Source organism: Tuber melanosporum (genome assembly GCF_000151645.1).
Source record: "Tuber melanosporum whole genome shotgun sequence assembly, scaffold_132, strain Mel28".
In the NCBI taxonomy this organism is placed as follows: Eukaryota; Fungi; Ascomycota; class Pezizomycetes; order Pezizales; family Tuberaceae; genus Tuber; species Tuber melanosporum.
In genome coordinates this window covers 188,997-201,188 of record NW_003298789.1, presented here as the reverse complement: position 1 = coordinate 201,188, position 12,192 = coordinate 188,997, and the positions used below count along the sequence as shown (strand labels likewise).

General features: G+C 43.8%; 3 protein-coding genes; 1 reads left to right on the top strand and 2 right to left on the bottom strand.

Moving 5' to 3' along the window:
- Positions 1–4,837: 4,837 nt before the first annotated feature.
- On the top strand, positions 4,838–6,114 carry GSTUM_00002437001 (uncharacterized protein; the record flags this gene model as incomplete). The annotated part of the gene is made up of 4 exons (XM_002836179.1): positions 4,838–5,262; positions 5,320–5,653; positions 5,722–5,809; positions 5,888–6,114. 4 exons carry the CDS (start codon positions 4,838–4,840, stop codon positions 6,112–6,114), a joined length of 1,074 nt encoding a protein of 357 aa, XP_002836225.1.
- Positions 6,115–7,553: 1,439 nt separating this feature from the next.
- Positions 7,554–8,935, bottom strand: GSTUM_00002436001 (uncharacterized protein; the record flags this gene model as incomplete). XM_002836178.2 has 4 exons in its annotated part: positions 7,554–8,061; positions 8,119–8,427; positions 8,495–8,696; positions 8,787–8,935. 4 exons carry the CDS (start codon positions 8,933–8,935, stop codon positions 7,819–7,821), a joined length of 903 nt encoding a protein of 300 aa, XP_002836224.1. The 3' UTR covers positions 7,554–7,818.
- A 233-nt stretch (positions 8,936–9,168) lies between these two features.
- On the bottom strand, positions 9,169–11,087 carry GSTUM_00002435001 (uncharacterized protein). XM_002836177.2 has 3 exons: positions 10,598–11,087; positions 10,125–10,540; positions 9,169–10,073 (listed from the first exon to the last, which is right to left on the bottom strand). The coding sequence occupies exons 1-3, from the start codon at positions 10,891–10,893 to the stop codon at positions 9,319–9,321; spliced, it is 1,467 nt and encodes a 488-aa protein (XP_002836223.1). The 5' UTR covers positions 10,894–11,087; the 3' UTR covers positions 9,169–9,318.
- Between the last annotated feature and the right edge of the window lie 1,105 nt (positions 11,088–12,192).

The window sequence follows — 12,192 nt, the reverse complement described above, 5'->3', positions numbered from 1 at the left end:
ATTTTTAAACGGTTAGGAGATGATATAACAATGACAAAAGAGGAAAAAATACTAAAACTGGCAATAAACGGAAGGCAGAGCAAGATGAAGAGAATTGGGGAAAAGCAATTCAGCCAATTGAATTAGAAACACGTGAGACAAAAGAGCGGATCACAGATACTTCACCACATAACAGAAAATCAAGACATATCTGCAATTTCCTGTAACCCCCATCAAAGGCGGCAGCGTCCTCCTAAATCAAAACATCATTTGCAACAAACCCAGGATGGTCGAATCCTTCCCATCCCAGATGTCTGATTGCCAAGGTCATTAATATCAACTTCTTCAGATAATCTAAGCACCTCACAAGTGTTACACTCATCTCAAACTAGTAAGTATTCCACTTCGACAATCTCTCCAAGCCCGAGCCACCCCCCCCTCCTATGTTCTCTTCTGACCTTCTTCCTCTTTGTTAACAAATCACCCGTCTGATTCTCTTTCACTTCCAATAAATTGTCTACCAAAATTATTTTACGATATTACAGAATGCCAGGCAGAGCATCAAGAATGACAACTTGACTCTATTGCTGCTTCAACTGCTTAAGCAATTGTACTATTGCAAGAAATTCAAGATTTATTGCAGGTTCAAGCAAATCATGATTTTCATCATACTTTTTCTAAGAACTAATTACTGGATATTTAAGAAATTCGTCATATTCTTCTTTATATTTGTTCTCTTTTTTTTTTTTTTTTTATCTTATCTCTTTTTTTTTTTTTTTTTTGAACTTAATTGTTAGAATAACTTCTCCTGAAGTCCTACATAACATGTTTCTTCCAAGGTATAATAACTTACCTCCATAGCAGGATAACCCATTATCCAGATAGAGTAACTCTAATTTAAAGGTTTGATAACTCCACTCCAACATGCCACTGAATAATTTAAAGTAACTCCTAAATCAACTACTTACATTACTCTATCTCCTAGAATAATCATTCTTCCTTCCTAGTACCTATGTACTCTCTAGTAAAATGTAAGATATTCCATTAAGGTACTGGACTAAGAGTATCTCTATTCATTAGACTCTTGTCTATCACTATTCCTATTACGGTAGCCTGTTGATACTGGTATGAGTATAGGTTTGACTATCTGAAATAGTATTTTTTTTTTGGAGTATTATTCTAATTGAAATGGTCTTTACTATCACATTTCTGACTATTTACCTGTCTAGGTACTCAATTTTTATATTATAGCTTATGTTAGAAATCCATTGTGGTTTGAAAAGAATTTCATATGTTATAGTTTTGATTAACTCATTTAAGTTATATATTTTTATAATTATTGTTCATACACATGACCTGTTTAGAGGTCATGTGGGTTTCATACACGACTTAGACTTTAAGTTATGATTATTATGACAATTTTCTACTTTTTCTTTCTTTTTGATTATTTTTCCTTTTGATTATTTTTTTATTTCCTATACTTTTTATTATTTATTTACAAGTTTATTTTCCTTCTTAATGACTATTACAATTTCTACCTCTTTGTTTATATTGTTTTTATCATTTGAAAGTGAGTACTTGCCCTTATGTTGTCTAAACAGGAATGTGAAATGATAGGTATTACAAGAATGACATCCAGTACGAAGAAAGTTATGCTAGTGGCGGGTAAGAAATAACTCTAAAGGTTTGAGATATGAGTACTGGTATGAGAATTTATAGAATTCTGATCGCAATGCTGCTTCTCCATTTACTTCTTATCTCATCCTGCTTCTGCAACTTACTTTCGTATTTTCTAATCTATTTCACTTACCTTTTAGTATAGCCTCTTCTATTTCTAATATATCAATATTACGCAATTCTATGAAACAACTGAGCACAGATGATTGGAAATAATATTTTGAAACCTTTTACTGATAAAATTAATTATATCATCAATTGGCACGCAATATATTTTGTAGGAAACCGATTCTGCATAAGTATCTCTGTACTACTGTGGATGAGACAGTAACCCCTGCTCTGTACCACTTTTTTATGGCTGCACCTTGTAATCAAACACGTAACCGAAACATATTTGGAAGTCACATTACAACACGCCTGTTGGAAAAATACGCTCGATGATATTCAATATGAGAGGAGAGTTCAATTCTTCACTAAACACCGGCCACAGTCCCTACTTTTATATACCACTTACTCTGGCCACCTTTCCTATCTCGCTAAGCTTGTCCTAATTTGCTTTCACTACTGATATATGTGTCCATATCCAAGGCTATACCAAAAAGGCCCACTGCGTGCAGTGCCTAAGAAGTGGTAACTCAGAGTAGCTAAAAGTAGCTTAGACTAGCCTTCTCGTGGGCCGCATTGGGAAGCATTCTTCCAACACCACCTTCCCTCCCATGTCAAGCGCTCTAGAAGTAGCGGGCCCGACGCTCCGGTGGAGGACAAGTGCGCATGGGCAGTGTTCGTGAAACGCATGACCTGAAACCCGAGCCAGGCAAAGAGGTAGTATCATACGAGCACTGTACTTGTCCCCAAGCACCCTCTTGAAAACAGGGGTTCGCAAAATACATTGCACAAAGTGAGTGCCCGTATGAGCGCCCGGACAAAATCAGGACTCAGATTCTTGAATAGTTCTTGTCTGGGACAAGTACCGCACTCGAGTAACATGTCGAATACGGTTTCATGCAAGTTAAGCGCTTGTGCGACTCTCGTTGGACATAATAAAGCAAAGTGCTCGCAGGGTTTATCTATACGAGCACGATACAGTACTGGAGTACAGTACCGTACTCGTACTGTATAGTCCCTGCAGAGATACCTTTTGACTACTATTATGACTTATACTAGACGCAGAGTTGTGCCTGCGCAGACCACCAGAGCGTTTCCAAGCGGTAGGATACTTGTACTCGGGTACAGTACAGCACTAGTACTGTACAAGGGTAAGTCGGGCGAAACCTCCACTGCTAGTTTTTTGATCCGGGTAACCACACCCCCTAAGTTAATCGCCAGGTTTCTAGGCCAACTTTCAGGGGAGCGACGATAGTACTCGAGTAGTCTAATAGGGAGAAGCTGCCAGGTGTTGCCCGACCTTTGTCCTTGATCATGAGGTACCACTGAAATTTCCTAATTTGTGCTGGTTTCCACACGGGCGCCCTGCCCGTTTTGGAAGTGTCGCCCGGCGTACGGTATCGGACTAGTACTAGTACCCCCCGAGTACCCGCAAAGCACTACTCTTACACACTGTACGAGTACGGTGCTTGAAGTTTCAACGCTACATACCGCACCACACTCCTCACCTCCCGTCATCCCCCCTAGGCGAAAGTGAGGAACAGATATGTTGCCCTGAAAGTTATAGTGGAGCCCTACTGAGCTTTTTGTAGCTTTAGCTCACTTCAGCGCTACGGAATCACTTCTCTCGCTAGCATAAACGCGCTGGAGTGAGGATCTGGCGTTGATGAGGACAATTCCCTCTACGTAGAACATGAAAATCTCAGCGTGCACCAAGACCCTCGTACAGTACTGTACGGTACTCGGTACAAGCACTGCAAACCAGCTGCCGGCGATTGTATTTGCTCGACTACGTTGCGGTACCCCCCAGCCGGAATGTTTAGTCCATCCATCTAATCCAGAAACCACATGCAGAACACGGGAAATAGCTTTTCAGTTATGTCATAGTTCTTAAGCATAAGTCATTGTCTGTCGGGTAAAGTACCACTGAAAACACCAGCAAAATTTAACCCCAGCCAAATCCTCAGTAACCCGGGGTTTTAATTCATGTCTCTTTAGCTGCAATCGATAGTGAATTGGCTATTCCACAAGCAAGAGAGGGTCAAGGTATCGTATTGAAATATTTGTGCTAAGCCACAAAAATTGAATGGAGGCCCATAGAAAATGGTACTTGTTTTGATAATTCCCATTTTCATAGCCTGGCCTACAATGTAAGACACATCTGATCCCACTGAAATTGAGGTATTGAGAAATCCATATCAGGACCTGTTACCTGAAACCAACATAGAACCAACTGAAGTCGATGTGGCATTGTTGGATTGTTGCAGAAATGACCACTTTTGGTGTAAAAATGGCAAGTGACAATCACTTTTTCTCATGGCATTGTACAACAACTTGACCTTCCCCGGTACTGTGCTTATATATTGTGTAGTGATACTTCCACAAAGGTCCATCCCAGCTTGCCTCCAGCATACTGGGAGAGGCACATCTGTTCCACTGCACTGTGCTGTGTTGTGTTGTGCTCTTACCTACTTTCCTTATCCTCGAGTGGTGTTTACCCGTAATTTAATGGCTGTGCCGTTCTGCGCAGTTGTGGGGAAATTGCTCCCATGCTAAGCGCGTAGGGGTGCATATGGTGGATAATGCAACCCCCCTTCCCCCCTTCTAGTATCGTTCGGTAGCATGAATTATCGGGATTCAACTTCTGTCTGTGGAACCAGCAGGTTTGTTTCATCGACTAGCCCCCCCCCCGGGATGTTCGTTTTTGCGGTCTCTCGGAAGAATTGATATACGAGCTTCCGCGCATGCTATTCTGAGCATTGACCTGGTTAACGAGGAGTCCAGTAGATAAAAATGCTATTGAGGATCAGCGCCTTGGGGGGTACAATAGAGCAGGGTAGTTGGAAACTCTGAAAGTGGTAAGTGAAGTAGATAGAGTGTGAAAGGTTTAAAGATGGCTTCCATTCCCCATTCCAAGACATCTTAAAATCGTCCTCACGCACCCGAAATCGTTATAGTTCATCGATAGTCACTCTTTCGAACTCATTCTTTCCATTTTCTCTTAATTTTTAAAAGGCTACACTCTCTTTCTCTAAACATTCAATCTTTGTATTATTAGACAAGCCAGTAATAGATAATGCGTGGGGCAACGACTCTTCTCGCCATCATATCTGGTCTCTCAGGATCATATATCCAAGCCAGTAGCGCAGCACCAACACCTGTAGCAACATCTGGAGCCGGTGACCTGTTCGAAAATATCTGGGAGAATCTCGTCGAGACAGGGAAAGATATCATCGGTGGTGACAACCCTAGCACCTCCAAAGGAAGTAAGTCGCTATCAACCCCAACCAGTATCAACATCAAACCAACTATAGAGCCAAACACTAACCAATGTAAAGCCCTTGATCCAAAACTCCTTCCCAAAATCCTGTACTTTGCCGAGTTCGCAGCAGCGGCATACTGCGATCCTAACCATGTCGTTGGCACTGAAGTCACCTGTGCTGGGGGCGTGTGTCCGGAGATAACTACAAATAACATCACCACGATTCTAGAATTTGCAAAGTCCATCCTCCCTCCCCCTTCCTCTCCTCCTCCTTCCTCTACTAACATCCATGATAGCACACAAGACGCCGACACAACCGGCCTAGTAGCCCGCGACGACACTGTCAAATCCATCGTGATATCCATCCGCGGCAGCAGTTCGCTGCGCAATTGGCTGGCAAACATTCAGGCAAAGCTCAAGAAAGTTCCCGAGATATGCCCGGGTTGTGAAGTACATAGCGGGTTTTACGAAGCCATGCAGGAAGCGTTACCGGCCGTGGTGAAGAGCGTTGAGGAACTGAAGAGGGAGAATCCAGGATACACGGTTGTTGTTGTTGGGCATTCGCTCGGTGGGGCTATCGCGACGTTAATGGCTGAGGAGATTAGGAGGGGGGGTGTAGAGGTTGATTTGGTATGTTGTTGAGCCCAACTTAGGATGCGGAGGTAGTGGTGCTGTTGGCTAATGGGGAAGTGTGACAGTACACCTTTGGTGCACCCAGAATCGGGAACGAAGAGCTATCAACCTTTATTTCAAAGTCGGGAACTAACTTTCGCGTTACCCACACCGGTAAACCCCCCCCTCCCGCTCCCTTCAAAATTTAATGATACTAATTCTTTAATTATTATTTTTTTTAAGACGACCCAGTCCCCCGCCTCCCACCCGTAATCCTTGGGTACCAGCACATCTCACCGGAATATTGGATCTCAAAAGGCGACACGAATATTAGCGCTACCGACATCCAGATCTTCGAGGGCGGGATCAATACCGGTGGGAACAGCAACGGACCGATATCCCTAAATATACCAGCGCACTCGCACTATCTTTTACCAGTGGAGATTTCCTCTTGTGCGCCTTCTGGTTTCGAGTTTTAGATTTGGGAAGGGGGTTTTTCTTTTCCTCCTGTTTTGTCCGAAAGTGATTAGTTATTGCACATGAGAGTTTATTCCGTTTAGATCTGGCTACAGAAATAGAGTTTACGCACCTGTTTTCGTCTCATCCTTTAATATCATACATTGCAATTTATATTCCAGCCGAGTGACAATATATGATCACAACTGGCTGCGACCACATATCATACTAGAACACAAGCCCAAAGTCAACTAAGCTCGACAAGCGATAAAAACTAGAATCTAGTTGGGTAGCCAGCCAGCGCTGCCGAAAGGCAAAGGCGAACACCAACCTTTGAGGAACATTACCCCCTCCCCTTTAGCCAGCAACCTTCCACAGGACCCATCTCTTTACACCTCCAACCAATAGAGCAGAATAAGAGGGCGTTTTGTACGCACAATTTGGAACCGACCAATCACAATGCACTATGAGAGATTGTATAAGAAGGTTTTATGCACTGTGATTGTTCAGTCCCAATTCGCGCGCACCCATGATGTGCTCCCATAGGCTTGGCTTGTGTGGGTACGAAATGCCGCCAGAGCACAAAAGTATGTCGAACTCTTGGCGTGGTATCATACCTGGAGCAGATACGATACTATACCGTTCTCCGGGTGGGCAAGAAGGCTGGAGCCAAAAAAGCGAGGTTCGACAGACTTACCCGAAACCCCAGGCACAAAACGCAATTTTGAACACAAATTTTGTGGTTGCCAAACATCCCCTAATAATATTATCATAGGAAAAAGCCACTAAGGGGGGTCAGAACCCCGTCACCCTCCTATCATAGGCACAAAGCCCATGAGCATGCACACACACTTGTCCGCACACAATCTCACTCGCACGCTCACTCGTTTGCTCCCATTTATCCATTCTTCATTCGCACTTTTAATGATACAGCTCCCTCACTGTTGGGATTACCATCCCATCAACCCATACCATAACCGAATCACTTATTTACATCTATCACACTTCCGGGGCCTTTGTGGAGACATCTATCTGGTGATAGTCAGAGCACGGTTGTAGCATAAAAAGGTTCAACACAGTAATGATACTACAATTCACATCTATTTATCCGAGAGTAAATTCACTAGAATTCAATCAATGGTAAATAAAACCCGTAGCACAGCCTCCTAAATGCCCGAGCCCACGATGACATATTGAAGCTCTAAACCACAGTACAAGAGGGTGGTAAGGATGACCAGAACGCAGACCGTAGAACAGAAAGTACTGCTCTTGGAAAGGCAGTGTACTGTATCTATACTGTACAGTACAAAACTATCAATATCGAAGCTTTAGCCATGGACACAATTGACTCAAAACAAAATCATATTGAGTACTAGCACCATACAGTACTGTACCAACGCTCCCGCCAACAAACACGCGCTCATCTGACTGCCTGGCTCATCTCGCTCGGGCATCCGTCGCATTTTGACAATGCCATAATATATTCCTTCCCATTCCCTGAAACAGCCCCACAAAAGTAGCATACATTTTATTCCGAAGCCCATTTCCCATTCCATTCGCCCCTCTTGAATCAACACAGCACAATTCTAACTTGACATTCTCCCAGACAGGCTCTTTTAATTCCGAAAACCCAGGGAAATAAAAATACCACATTTCCCCATTTTAATTTCGTGTGATGTTTGGTATCACAACTACATCAGAGTTTACGACTACAGATTTTCCACCGCTTAGCGCTCTCCCTTTTCTCTCCTGGCCCTAACTTCCCTCAAAGCGCGACTGCCACTGAACAAGACGACGGGTCCTACGAGAGCCATTCCGGCGAGTGTCTGGAAGAGGTTCCAGTGGGTGTAGTACATGAAGAAGATGCCCTCCAGCGAAAGCAAGCTAGCAAAGAAGATCGGGTGGGAGATCGGGGCAGCTTTGAGAGCTTGGCGGAGGTGAGACAAGTTCCCTCCAAGAATTGGGAACCACTATTACGCTCATTAGTCTCAATTCAGCTGCCCGCAGCGCGTCAGTGGGAAGCTTACAACTACGAAAAGACCGCCAAGTCCCACCAACACCGAGAGCAAGAAAACCAGGGTAATAATCTTAGGGGGGCTCTGAGGATCCACTCTAAAGATATGACGGATCTCACCCTTGGCCTTGTAGATAGCAGTTCCCTCGCCAATATCCTTCTGCTTCTGCTTCTCGAGGAGGGCTTTCGAGGTAGGGTCAAGGGAGGGCTCGACGTTTCCGATGGTAACAATTGAGGCAGTAGATTCGCCGAAGGAGCCGAGGACAAGCGACAGCAAAAGTGAAGGAGCGGTAAGTAGAAAGGGCGAGAGATCCTTGTGAGACTGTCATGGGAACAATTGGTTAGGACACGTAACCATCTGAGTACCCATATATGAGGATATATCATACCAAATCGACTCTGGCTTTGCCCGACAACTCTTTCACAGAAAGCGGGAAAAAGGTCTCCACTTTGCTCCCAGGTTCCTGAACCAGAAGGAACGCCTGGTGAGGGCGGCCAACCTTAGAGTCCTCCTTGACGGTTAACGAGACTTTTAATACATCCTTTGGCCCAAGGCTGATAGCTCCTTTGATTGATTCGGTGGGGGAGAACCTAGCGAGATGATTTGTCAAATGGAAACAATCCCGATTGCTCTCACCGCCCCAAAATTCCGGGTGTGTTTTCTAGTTTGTGAGCACTCACTTATAAGCATCAGCTTTACCTCCTTTTGCGGCGACAACAGCTTGCGCATCTTCAAATATCCAAGCTCCGGAAGCTGCAGCGGCCAGTGACGAGAAGGCAAGAATAAAAAGGGCCCAGAAGAACATTCCAGAGGAAGTTGTTGAACGCATTGAGAAGGATAAGGGATTTGATTGGGAAAGGCTCAGGATTCGCCAAAGGAAACGTGGTGTTGAGCAAGTTTGAAGTAGCTCCTCTCGGGTTACCCGGCCCCACAGAATTTTATAAGGGGGCATCGGCCCCTTATAAAATTATACTTTTGGTGTAGAAAGGATAAAAACCTCAAAGTCTTTTGTCCTAGTATGATACTTTATCATAATATTTTAAAATTGTCTTCCCGCAAAGATAATGATTATAATGTCCCATACATTTCTCACCCATTTATTATATTCTACAGCATTCCGAGTATGGTAATACATGATAATATTATACTGTTTAGAGATTATTGCTTGCACAACTTCTCTCCAAATAATTTCTGGCGTTCCTTCCTCGCCAATTACTCCCCTTTAAGCCTTTTTTTCTCCAGAGCACTCCCAAATTTCGCCAATAATATCTTGAACAACACCCACAAAAATCCAAGCCCGATAACAGTGGCAGTGCCAATCTTTATCATCTGTGCATTTTCCAATCCCAACACAGGCACGTCAATGCTGATCCAGGCTCCCTCACTCCTCTCTTGCGGCGCCGGAGAGAGATGATAATACATGACCTGCTCAGGAAACAGGTCCTCCCACCCTAGATGCAACCTGTCAAACGGGTTAACTGCCATCTTTTTCCAATGCTCACTTCTACAAGCCCAAAACACACTCGGCCAAGCGAAATCGACCTTCGTAGTTGTGCCGCCGTAGCGGGGTTCCAAGTATCGTAGGTGTAGCGGCAGCTCTAGCTCTACCCCGTTTTCTCCCTTCTTAGTATCTACTTCAACTAAGACCCGGCTCCCCCACTTTTCCCGTGTCCAAACTGGCGCTTCAAGATCTATTTCTCCAGAAATTTCTTTGATTTGTTTTATGCTTAGTGAGTCGAGGAGCTGTTGATTATCTGATGAAAGTTGATATTTATCGATGAACAAAGCTACCGGAAGAGTGAAGTACGCGTTGAGCGTGCACTCCTTGCCCCTGTTCGAAGGTGGTATCACTGGGGCATGAATAGAGAGCTTGAGCTTAGGGTGTAGGCCCGGTGGAAGCGCTGTGGTGATGCTAAAGGTCGACTCTGAGCGATGATGGCGAGAGGCAAATGAAAACATTGTTGGTTCTAGGACGAAGTTAGGGAAATGTACATAATATCATCTTAATAGGATATCACCAAAGTCATCGCTCTCGCCAAGTTCAGCTATGAAGCCAGCCAATGTGAGACCTTCCTCTTCCATTGGGGCTACGTTCCCCAAGACCCCAAGCTCGACATCAGAGGTTTTTGTACTGGTTATTGACAACCCGTCCCATTTTGGATGGTTTGGAGCATGTACACTCGACAGCACCAGCGTTTGGGCAATAGCGTCGTACGTCACGTCGATATATTCAGCACTTTCCAATGAATGAACCTCAGCTCGTCGCACAATATCTTTCTCAGAGAGATGATTTCGCAGGTACTGGACGAATGCTGAAGCTGAGCGTAATGGGGAGTAGAACTGATAGCTTCCGGGTATCTTAATAAAGGAAGACTTGAGATCCCGACAATGATCTACACCGAAGACCTTCTCAAGAAGCAGGCAAATAGAGTCTCTGCCCATTTGTCCTTGTCAGTGCATAACATGTAATCGAGAGGGTATATTAGCATACGGAGAAGTTCCCTGCTCGGGTGACAAAAATATATGTAAACCGCCAGGAGTCCTTGAACTGTACGGATCAATGGATTCATAGATATCTCCGCTCGCGAATTTTAAATGAACCTCCCTACATGAGCTTAAAACATCCTGGATCTCGGCCGGGAGCTCGTGGACGCCGAACGTAAACCGGTCTTCACGCACAGCAGATGGTGGCAGCGCTTTTATCACAAAGGAGTCTTTGTTGAGGGAAAGGTTCTCCGGGAGAGTCCCGTGGGACTCAGAGACGATGAAAGTTGACCGCTGCTTCATGATTGCTCCGTATCGAGCGAACGAAGAACCTCGAGAAAGACAAGGGGATAGACGGACTTGTAACTCGTAGGGTGATTGAGCAACCCAAAAGGGTAGAAACGAGCACGGCCGGACTCTAGGCTTTGTGGTGGTGAACGAAACTGATCGAGCCCCCCAGGTTCCAGTGAAAAAACACCGGGAGCGTTGGAACAGTTAGGGATCGCAGGGTTCTGCGCCTTGTAGGCTCGTTGTCAACATCCCACCCCATCTGAAACTACGAGGATGCCAAGACGGGAAACAAGAGAAACCAATCAGCTAGGGGTTGAAATTATTTACAATACTGGTACTCGTACAGTAAACCTTCCCATAATTCGAAAACCTCCCGAACCCCCAACCCTCCTATATTTCCAGCCTTGTGTAAGAACGGGTTTGGTATGATGCACACCACATAAAATGTATCCTATCATATCATAATATGAGTGTGGTTTTATTAGAACCAGCATATGGGCAGTTTTCGTTGTTGTTGGGAAAATGAGTTTGAAGTGTGGCAACCAAAGAGTTTTTCTTTTTCTCTCAAGTAAATCGACTACTCTACCATGATAAAAATGTTTAAAAATAAAGTAACTTCGTTGGAATTTTATTTTGTATATGGGTTTTAGATCTATGAAAAATATTTTGCGAAATGATGCTATTTACATGGTTTTCCTACTATTTTTATTCTTTGATCCGGGTGGTCTTTCTCGCTTTCTAGGTTTTAGTAAATCTTGCTCTACTAGTTCTGCAGCGACTATACTAGTATCAGCCCCTTCCCTGACACTAGTGATAGAAGTATCATTTCCATCTGATTGTAGAGTAGTTTCCTGCCATAGTTTCTTATTACTGTTACTTGTAATTAGTGAATTAGAAAGTATAGTATCTGAACTACTGGCTATTGGCCTGTCAGTTGCTGGAGGAAGTGTCTTATACTTTGTTCCTCGTACCTTGACTGCCTTGGCCTATTGAATTGTGTCCATAGTGAGCTCTGTATAAAGTCAGGTAAAACAAATATCTTCTGGCACATAGGGATCATACTTACTCCACATGTCATAATATCTTTCAGGCTTGAAGTCAATTGGTGGAATTAGTTCAGGCACTATATTCTGAATTTGTAATTCATCAACACCAGTCTTATTCAGATCAAACTGCTGCCAATTACTAAAAGGTAATTTCTTTACTAAGACAACTTCTGGAAGTTCTTTCAGAAAAAGGAATACCTGAAAGCTTTGTATACCTTTTCACACCTTTATTACCGTACTAAGTGCCTTTTCCCAATAGCAAAAA